This window comes from Toxoplasma gondii, chromosome XI, assembly GCF_000006565.2.
Source record: "Toxoplasma gondii ME49 chromosome XI, whole genome shotgun sequence".
Taxonomy (NCBI): Eukaryota; Apicomplexa; class Conoidasida; order Eucoccidiorida; family Sarcocystidae; genus Toxoplasma; species Toxoplasma gondii.
In genome coordinates, this window is record NC_031479.1 from 6,059,894 (window position 1) to 6,070,497 (window position 10,604).

At 54.5% G+C, this 10,604-nt stretch overlaps 1 protein-coding gene across 1 annotated transcript; it reads right to left on the reverse strand.

The window, feature by feature from the left end:
* Positions 1 to 219: 219 nt before the first annotated feature.
* On the reverse strand, positions 220 to 10,428 carry TGME49_216590 (HEAT repeat-containing protein). Its single transcript, XM_018779740.1, has 8 exons — positions 8,326 to 10,428; positions 6,694 to 7,789; positions 5,937 to 6,031; positions 5,342 to 5,587; positions 4,760 to 4,951; positions 4,066 to 4,186; positions 3,333 to 3,461; positions 220 to 2,885 (listed from the first exon to the last, which is right to left on the reverse strand). The coding sequence occupies exons 1-8, from the start codon at positions 9,313 to 9,315 to the stop codon at positions 2,722 to 2,724; spliced, it is 3,033 nt and encodes a 1,010-aa protein (XP_018635254.1). The 5' UTR covers positions 9,316 to 10,428; the 3' UTR covers positions 220 to 2,721.
* Positions 10,429 to 10,604: the final 176 nt, after the last annotated feature.

Sequence of the window (10,604 nt, forward strand, 5' to 3'; positions counted from 1 at the left end):
CTGACGTTTTCTCTTTCGGCGGTGTGTATGAATGCTACGAGAAGGCTCACGAGTTTCAGTTGAGGCGTTGGAAATGTCTTGTTGTCTTGTTGCCACGGAGAATCGATTGAACTTGGGCAGGGTAGTATGTGTACACACATGTTTCTCTCTCTGACTGCATGCCTCGTTCAATTATGGTTCTAGTTTGCATGTCCTTTCTGGAGTTTGCTGACTCCCGACGTTTCCTCCAGTTCATTCAAGCCAGCCAGGCGCTAGTAAATAAAAAAAAGGCTAGTAGCTCAACGGCAGAGCACGCTCGTCAGCTCGTGTCGTGAGATGTTGGGTGTAAAAGTGCATGCACACATTCCGCATGGCTTCTTTGCGCTTTCTCCCCCCGCAGGGAAAAAGCAGACTTCTGGGCACCCGCAGGCGGCGTGTCTTTTAAATCAACTAAGAAGGGATGAATCAACGGAGCGTCAGAAAGCGGGGAAAAAGGCGCTATGATGCAAACGGTTGAGACGACGGGGACGAAAACGCGTAACTAGACATCGAGAGAGAATCCTCCATTCAGTACTCGCCTGGCAGTTCTAAATCCTGAAGCTCCCGACGGGTGGATTGGATGATCCTTAGTTCGACCAACTTCCCTGATAGATCTGTCTTCACGAAATTGTGTGCAGGAACCGAGTCGACAGAGACGGGATTGACTAAACTGACTAGGAAGACCTTGGCGAAATCTCCAAAAAGGTGAAGCAAGTACATCAACCCAGCTGAGAACGGCTGAAACGATTGAGAAGAAAACGAACTACAGCGGATAAGGCAAACTCGGCGCAGACGGCAGGTCTTGAAGCGCCGCAGAAAGTCGCCGGCGAAGCGAGGCAATTTGGATTCGTTTGGAAGTCGCGAGACCCGAGACAAGAGAAAGCGAAAAAACTGCTGTGCTGGCATTTCGTATTGCTCGGGACGCGAAACTGTGTGTACAATGCATGTGTCTCTACATAAGCATACACATAAAATACAGCTCCTCATGCTTGCACAAGTCTTCAACAACATGTACAGCATAGACATGGATCTGTGGCTTCGTGCTGTGGTTTCCTTTTCGGCTACATGGAGGACTCCCTAACAAACGCCTGAACTGCATGCACTGGGTCGAAAACCGAGACCATGAAAAGAACAAGCGGACGCTTTTCTGTGTGTCGAGACACACACACACACCATACGCTGCTGCTACAGAATGAAGTGAAATCTGCCCTCAACTACAAGAGATCACCTACTCGCAAATCTACGATCTTCGACAATGCACATTCACAAATGCAAGGAGAATCCGCTTTCGCGAGCTCTGCGCCTCGCCAACGAGGACAACTCGAAATCAACGCGTCTCTCTGTATAACAGGTGAGTGTGCAGTTTTGCGAGGAAGAGCCATGCATGCGCTCCCGTCCATGCGCAACCTCCCCCCTCCCTGAGCCTCGAACTACGAAGCTCACAGCGTGGACTTCGCAGTATCCTGTTCAGCCGCGGAGCTTGCGCGCGCGCTGCAAAGCCGAGAAGCAGCCAAGAGAGACGCTCGGAGTCACTTGGAGACAAGAGAGGAGCGCAGAACACAACGCCGGAGACAGCCAGGTGAAAGACACCGCGGGTCTGTGCTCTTTGGAAAACGACGGGTCGCTCTCCTTCCCCGCTCCTACGCCTGTGTTCTGTCTCAGTGTCCGCGGAAGGTCGAAACGAAGCGTCTCAGAGACTCCCACCGGACGGCTGGGCTGCCTGCACAGCGGCGGAGCTCAGGACGACGAACGCGCGCAACGGCAAGGAACTAGAAGAGGTCGCCAAGGAGCAAAGAGAAAGAGAAAGAGAAGCGTGACATAAGTTGTGAGGCGACACTGAACGCGAGACAGCGGAGAGATCTCTTCTCCGCTGCGCGCGTTTGCGCGAGGAGACAAAAACAAACGGACGGAAAAAATCGGAGACAACGGCAAGAAAATCGTCGCGTCTGCGTCGAACTTCCACCTCCCTATGGGTGCACGTTTTTCTACGCTATTTATATATATGCATGTGCATGCAGAGAACCGAACAGTCGACACCGAGCACAAACGCCATTGGCGCTTCTCCCTCTCCGCGGCTGAGAAGCCGGGAAGGCGTGGAAAGAAGCACTGAAACGGAGAGCGAGGAAAGCGGCGAAACAACGAGGTGTCTGCAGCAAGAGTGTGGACGCGAGACGCATGCAAATCAACAAAGGACGACGAAGACTCGCGGAAGAAACGCACAACTCTGAGGAAGCTAACTCGAAAAGTTCTGTGCATGCAAAAGGAAATCCAGCAGGCCCCGACCCAAGTGCACGCGTCACACGGCCGAGGCAACCGACAGGGCTGTTGAACCGGAACGAACTTTTTTTTCTCCCCTCTCATCTCCGAAGAAACGTTCTGCCTGTCGCGAGTGTGCGACGTCAATCCTTCATGCTTGACGCCCAGCAGCAGAAGAATGCTGCTTGAGATGCTTGTCCGCGAGTCATACACAATAATGCTGTGCGAGCGCGCCACGGGGGACCTGCCCTGTCTCTGCATGCCTGCATGCAAGCCTCTGCAACAAACCGACGACTGCAGGAAACGGTCCCGTCCGCCCAGGTCGTTTCCGAGCCACAAACCTTTGGAGGCATACGCGCGCGGAGACAGCAAAGCGCGACACCGCGACAGACGCAGACGCCGCCCTGCCTCCGGCTCTGCATGCAGTCTGCATGCGCGGTGAAGACATCACGAATGCGTGCTCATGTTTGGCAGGCTTCCCGCAGGCTGTGCGCCAGCAGAGAAGAACCGCAGTTGAACAGCTTGTTGCATTGGTGGAGGAAGAAACGGGCATGCAGTCTGCGTCGTGTCATGCAACGCTTGCCAGCGATCTGGGTACGTTTGACTCAACGCTGCAAACACAAGAGAAAAAGATCTTCCTCACGAGTGCAAGATCTCGCGCACCGTCGCTAAACGAGCATATCTGTATGTGCATGTGTTTGCGTACAGAGAAATGCGTTCAGATTTTAAGAATGAGAAGAAAACGACTAGGGAAACAGACGCATGCAAGGAAACAGGTCCAGGCAAAAGGGTATCGCAGACAGTGTGCACCTCAAGGCACTATAAGAGCATCTGCATGCACCTCCAGATCCCAGGGCAAATGCCGACGCTTCTTGCGAAGCCTTTCGCTTCCTTTTCCACTTCATGCCTCCACAGATTGGACGCGTCGATCCGTGGATCTGTGCTTCGACTCCTTGTTGCTCTAGTCGCATCTCCATGCACACACAGATGTGTGTATATGTGAAGGCACATGCAGAAGCAGACTGTGCGAATGGAAGCGCCTTCCCAGGTGTACGTACCTTGAAGGACGAGCGCGAATTTCTGGTTGAGTTTCTCGGGGCATGGCTGGAAGGCGAGCATGCAGAAGACAAGCTCGTAGAGACATTCCTTGCATCCCTCCGGATTGAGCTCGATCAGCGAGCAAACGCCTGCAGAGAAGCAACTCGCAAATCGAGAATACGCGCTCAGAGACATGACAAAGGAAAAAGCTGCACAAGAATGCCCCAGAGGACATAAAAACGCTCTACTCTACACGCACCTAGAACACCACACAAAACAGTCGTTCCACCCTCAGCGCCAGTATACATACATATATACATATACGTATATATAGATGTATATATATATATATATATATAGGTAGAGAGACAGGAGAATGCATAGCTCATATACAAGGAGACACTGACAGATCTCGCTGGGCTGAATATCGATGCATAAGCACAGTGAAACGGGTGGCTGGATACATAGATGCACACACATCTACGTCGCTCTTTGTCTGGGTGCAGACGAAGAAACGAAGAATTCAAAAGATCGAACTCGACGCCTGGCGTAGAGCCGTTCACATGCGAGACGACGAGAGGAAACTTGAGAACAGGAGTGAAAAGAGCGATACATCCAAATGTCTCGGCAACGCGACTTCCCCCCGGCATGCATTCTAATAAGCATGCGTCGGTATGCCTAATTTAAATTTGTCTCTCTCTTTCTCTCGAAATATATGAAATTTGCGGGGAGAGTATCGGCGAACAGCCGTACCGTCGAATCCATTCGCCTTTTCCTCGTCATTCTTCGCGTGCCTCATGATGATGCACCACTGCTGCAGAAAGTCCCCAAGGTGAGGCGCGAGCTTGGCAGGGCAGACGATGCCGAGACGACCCTGGAGAGACAACGAGCAAAACGATTTGCATGGTTGTCTTGAAGCTTCCGAGACAGCGAACAAGGAGATGCCCCCAACGAAGAAGAAAAACGAGCACACAGAGAGGACAGAAGAGCAGGAAAAGACATCATAAGCTCAGAAAAACGAGGACAGCGAACAGATGAGTTCGAGAGCAAACTCGGAAAAAAGACGTCGCGCCTCACGGAAAGAGACAAGATGCTTTCCAGTCTCGCACCGCAACCGCTTGACGTAGGCAGCCTAACGTCTACCTGTCCACGCTCAAGCCTCCCTCGACTCCTCTCGAGCGCGACACAGAGCAGGCGTCTGCTCGCAGCCTTTCTCTTCTTTGAAGCGACAAGAAACTGTCGTGGATAAATCTCCCTGTTCCACCAAAGGGACCCAAATGGACCCGCAAGCAGCCGGATCCTGCCTCCCCCTACGAAGGCAACGAACTCTCGCATGCCGCAACGTGATCCAGCTCGCGAGTCTAGGTGAGAGACGAAGGAGCAGCCTAAAACTCGGAAGCCGAGACGGCAAACTCGCCATTTTCAGAGCCGCGCGAGACGCACTCACCAAAGAAATGGAGACATTTTGAAGCAGCGATCGATGAAGCTCGGGACAGTTCACGATGCCGATGAGTTTGGAGGCAATGCTGTCCACATGCGGTTCGATGAATTGAGGCTCTGCGCGAAGCGCGAGCTCGCCGATCGCCCAGCCTGCGTTGTTCTGCACGCTGGTCGCGTGATGCAAGAGATGCTCGGACAACTGCGAAAAAAACAAAGACCAATGAATCCACCGCAAATCTGTGGCGGAGAGAAAGCATGCAAGCGACAGTCTTCTAGGTGAACGGCGGATGTTCCTGGTGTCTCTGTCTTGCGATGACTGGAGCGACAGGAAGGTCTCTTCTGCTTGGCTCGTCTCGAGTGAGATGACCCATGCGGCCCGCGACAGACATGCCTGAGTCCACCCTCTGCTTCCCAGAGCTACGCAACTTCTCTTCTGGTGCAGTTTTGTGTGACGGCAGCCACAGATTCACAAGCGTCTTGCACTGAGCCTGAGCGCAGAGCGACAGGGCAGGTGCAACCACCGACACCGAACAGCTTTGAAATTGCTTTCAAAAACATAATTCGTTCCACGGAGGTCCGGGAGCCTTACAGTGGGCATGAGGACAGAGAGGTGAGGCTGCAGAAACTTGACACAGTGCTTGGAGAGATCACCGACGAGAGCGAAGGACGACTGCAGCATGCCTGCAGCAGGATCTTGGCAACAGCGGAGAAGGAGGGGAATGAAATTCAAATTTTGGTGAGCAAGAAGTTCGCACATCTCCGGTCCGAGAGCCTCGGTGACGCCACTCAGAAGGTCGAGGCACGACTCAATCAAATCTCTGGAAGGTCGCTCTGCCTGAAAAAGCACAGCAAGGATCGGACACCGACAGTGCATGCAGAGACGCGTTCCGAGGGAGAGGAAAAAAGGCACAGTGACGGATTGAAACAGCGGAGACGCAGGCAGAGAGAAAGGAGAAAAAGAGAAGAACGGGAACAGAAAGACGACGAAGCCTCGACTGGAGACGACAGGGGAAGCGGACAGCAGAAGACAGACGGTAGAAGACACACGAAGAAAAACGACGGACAGATACCACCCAATTCACTCGCAGAGAGCAACGAAGAGACCTCGAAGAAATCAGAGACAACAGGCTCGGAGAACTGCAAAGGCGCCTGACGCAAACGGCGAGAGGCCGAAGGAACCGTACCTGCTCGCCTTTTTCGAATCTGTCAACTTGCGTGAGAGACTCCATGAGAATCCACACACATCGCTCGGTCACCGCTTGCGCGTACGGCACAAAATCTGAAAAGAACAAGTCACCAGGATCCTGGAAAGTGAGGAAAGGCGGCCGAGCAAGACGAAAATCAAGAGAGACGCGAGCCCAGAGAGGCCGTCTAAAAAGCGAGTTCGCAGGCGACGCACGAAGGGTGGATCCCACATCTTTCCTGAATCTGGCTACCACGAGGAACGCGAAGGCGACACCGAGGAGACAGCAACAGCTTTCGTTGGTGCGTTCACACAGAGAGACAGGACGCGTTAAACGCAACCTGCTCAATCCAGTTAGCCACTCTAAGACAATCATCCATGCAAGCAAGAATGGACCAACAGAGAACTTTGCGTAGAGAAGCGTAATATGTCTTTATACACAGACATGTACACACCTCAACATCCACACACACGCAACCCCATAGAGAGAAGAAACTAAGCGACCCCTACAAATATAGAGGTATACATTCATGTATACATATATATATATATATACTATATATATATATACATGTATATATATATATAAATATGTATATGTATAAATATGTGTATATATGTGTATATACAATTAGATCTTTGTGCGCCGTATGAACGCGATTGGGTGGTTTGTGATTTGTTTCGATATGCGGGCTGTCGATTGTTGTTTGACATGCAGATCCCTGTCTCGGTGGCAGCAGGTCTGAAAACTGGCTCACATGCACCGAGGGCGGTTGCGCAGTTGGTGACGCATTCGAAGAGTCCGATGAGGCCGGGATCTTGCAAGTTGTTGATATTTTGGAACTTCCCAAACAACGGTTCCATGATTTCTCGGCTGTAAGCCTCGGTGGCGAGAGCAGATCCGACGGAGTCGGCGAGAGTGCCGACCGCGTCGTAGAGAATGAGGAGGTTCTTCGTCTGGTAGAAGCAGAAGGCCTGCTTGAGCGTCGAGAGGATGTCGGGCAAGTAGGGCACAAGGTGCAGCGAGGCCTCTTCTTCGATCGTCGCGAAGGCGGAGCAGGCAGCCTCCTGAACGCGCTTGTTTCGATCGAGTACATGCTTCAAGATCTGCACCAGCACTGGCTTCAGAAACTGCTCTTCATGTCTGCAGATCCACGCGGCGTAGCGACTCACGCACCAACACGAGATGCTTCTCAGAAGCGGCTTGGGGTCGTCGCAGAGGTTCAAGAGAAACTGCAGGACGTTCGGCAGGTACGGCTCCAAACTGTCTTGGCAGCCCTGCGCCAGCGCACCGAGAGCGAGCACGGCGGCCTCTCTCCGTTCCCAGTTCGCGTCGACGAGACTCGCCTCGATCAGCGGGAGTACCTCGGGCAACACCGCCTCGCGGTACACAGACGCGATATGGTCCAGGGCCAGTGCGCTGCCCTTCCGAACCGACCAGCCGTCTCCCCAAGTTCCGCGGGAGTCTTCTTCCTCCTCTTCTTCGCTCGCGCCCTCCGGCCCCGACTGTCTGTGGAACCGCGGCTTGATGTCTCGAGCCTCGTCCGCTACCTCTGCGTTGTCGTCTTCCAGCTGCGAAGGATCCATGCAGAGATAGTCGTACTCGTGGTACGTGGTGTTCTTCACGAGCAGCGGCAACAGCGTCGGCAGGTGATGTCGGAGCAGCTCCAGCGCATGATCTCGGTAGTCGTGCAGAGGCTGGTGGTACCCGGTATCCCGCAGCAGCACAGGCCAGAACTCGACGGCGTCTAAGCGAACGCGGTAGTCCTCATGGCCGCAACACCGGACGACGAAGGAGAGAACGGCCTCCCCACTCGTCACGTTAAATACGACGTCCGGACGAACTTCAACCACCTGAAAAGGGGAAAAAAGAGAAGAAACCGGTCTTGCAGCCTCGAAAAATCGACACAAAAAGGCTCGCCGAAAAACGAAACCAAGTGATCTCAAAGACTCACACCTTCTCGACACAGCGCAACCAACCTAACGGGCAGATCTCTCTCGAAGCTCACAGGCGCCTGGGAACCGCCACAGAGGAAACGGGGGAGACACAGGCGTTGCCATACGGAGACGTTCTCGCCGAGACAGAGAGTCTTCGAAGGGCCAGACAAAGGCCAAGACATCGAAAGACGTCCACCAGAAAGCTCTCGTCATCATGAAGAATCGCTTTTCATCCATACAAAACGTCTGCGCTTGCCGCAGAAATCGCGTCATCAGCAGGCATGCAGGCAGACCTCAAAAAGATCAAGAAGAGCGAGAGACAGTCTGGGGGATGTGGAGTCGGTGAAGGCGTTACTGCATAGGTTGCGATACTCATGCTTCGATGTCTCTCTAAGCTGTAGAAGCAGGGCCTCTTTGCATGCAAGCGTCCACTACGGAGCGCTCTCGCTCACCTGCACCATGCCCTGGACGACGAAGCGCGTCATTTCAGCGTCGGACTCCTGGGCCAGCTGACCCAACAGCTGCCAGTACTGAGGGAAAAAGGCCTCGAAGAGTTCCTGGGGGGCGAACGCGCGATTTTGCGCAAAGTGGCCAAGACATGCGACAGCATGCTTTCGGACCGACGGCTTGTGGGGAGGCAGGGCAAGCGCAAACAGCTTGGGGAGCAAGTGACTGTTGCAGAACTGGGCGAGGATCTCCTCATCGGCACCGCGCGCGCCTTCCCGGCCAGGGCGCGCCTCCTGGGTGTCTCTGAGTCCGCCGTTGAAGCCAGCGGTCGCGCATTCAGCACCGGCTAGTGCCGCCTCGCCCTGGGCGTCGCTGGCGCCGGGAGCGGCGGCATCACCTCGCGCCTGCGACGAGAGGAAGAGGAGCTCGGGGAACGCGTCTTCGACGATCTTGGAGAGCGCAGAGAAGGCGCCATCGACGACGTCCTCGCGGGCGTCGTCTAGGAGCTGGAAGAGTCGCTGCAGCGCCTCGGGCCAAGCGCCGACGCCCTCGAGCGAGAGGAGACAGGTGATCGCGGAGCCGGCGGCCGAGCGCACAGTCTTCTCGTTCTCCTCGATCGCCGCGAGAAGCCGTGGGCGAATGTACAGAGACACGAAGGCCGGCAGTGCATGCGGCTGCTTCTGCTGTAGGTTGCTCTTCAGTGTGAGGCCCGCCAGCTGCCGAACGTCCGAGGAAAACTGCGCAGACGAAAGGATTTCTGTCAAGTAGCAGGGCGCATCCACCATCGCGTTCAGCGTCTGAAACGCCTGCGCGAGTTGCTGCTGGACCGCATTGTCCGTCGATCCTGCCTTTTCAAACAGTGCCACGATTTCGGCCGTGTGCTCTGCGTTAGGTTGCCAGTGAGTCACATCCGAAGAAAGGGAAGAAAACGAACTGTCTCCGCCTGCGGACGGATGCAGCAGCGAACCCCGCAGGTCGCCCACCGGCGCCGCCATGGCCTCAAACACTCGAGAAACGACAACGGCGCAGCAGCAGACGAAAGAGAAAAGAAGGAAGGAAACGCAGCGAAGAAATGGGAGTAGAAAAGGAAGAAGCGGAGAAAGGGTAATAGAGAAAGAAAAGAGGATATCAGAAACCGAGCGCTTAAAGGGCAGAGCGGTGGCAGGGGACCCCTGGGGCTACGAAAACCGCAAACAGATGACTAGAAGAGAACAAAGATGTGCATGCGCCTGATAAGAAGAACGAGTGGTTTGCAGAGGAGCAAAAAACGAGTTTTCCTCTATCTCTTCTCGTCTGCCAACGCACTGTGAGTGGAGACCGGCAGGGGGAGGGAAGGAGCGCAAGAGGAGTGAAGGAGCAAAGTGACATGCGGCAGACACTGACGAATTTCAACTGGGAACGATGGAACGCAGGGAGAAAAGCTATGCAGCGAACCGGAGGAGACGACGTGGAAGAGACACAGGCTCTCCTGTTGAGGAACTAAGGAAGACAACCGGAAAAAGGAAGCAACATGCGACGGACAGAAGGCAGTTTACCCCACGACGAAGAAGCAGATCTCCAGGAATATGCGACGAGGAAGGGAACTTGTAGTGAAGGCTGCAGACACGGAGCGTGGAGGCAACCCACGGGAGAGCAAGACGAAGAGAAGAGCTTTTCCGCGCAGGAGGAGACGCACCGGCGACGGTGCTTCCTTTGGTTCCGAGCTCCCCAGCCTTCCCAGTTGCTTTGGAGAAGAGTTCCTCGAGGGCGACTCGGTCGACCAAGAAACAGAGAGCGGAGGTTCCTCAAGGGAGACAGCGAGGGATTCGTCGCGCGTTTCTACAGCGGACAGGAGGGAGAGAGAAGAGAATGACGGCGGGCATAGTTTTCGCAGCCCGCCATTCTCTTCTTTCAGACAGACACGGGATTGGACAGCGTCCACCTTTTTTCTGTGAAACTGAGGACCGGCAGAGAAGCGATTAGGGCAGGTGGCGCCGCGAGCGTCTTCTGGAGTTGTTCCCTGCAGAAGGAAGCTGGGGAAAAGGGGGGCGGGGCGCGCGCGAAAGGAGAGAGACAAGGGAGACGGCGCGAGGAAAAATGAAAAGGAGCATGCGGGAGAATGGAGGAAACTGGAGAGAAACCCAGTGAGTCTAGTCGTCGGAAGGCGCCGCCAATCGCTGTTTTCCGCAAGCTTTTGCCTCCATCCCATGTTTCGTTATATACGCCGGAGCGCGGAAGCTTCTTGCCGTCCACTGCCCCCCGCTGCGCTCTCCACCGCCTGTGCATAGGAACAGCGGCCGCCCAC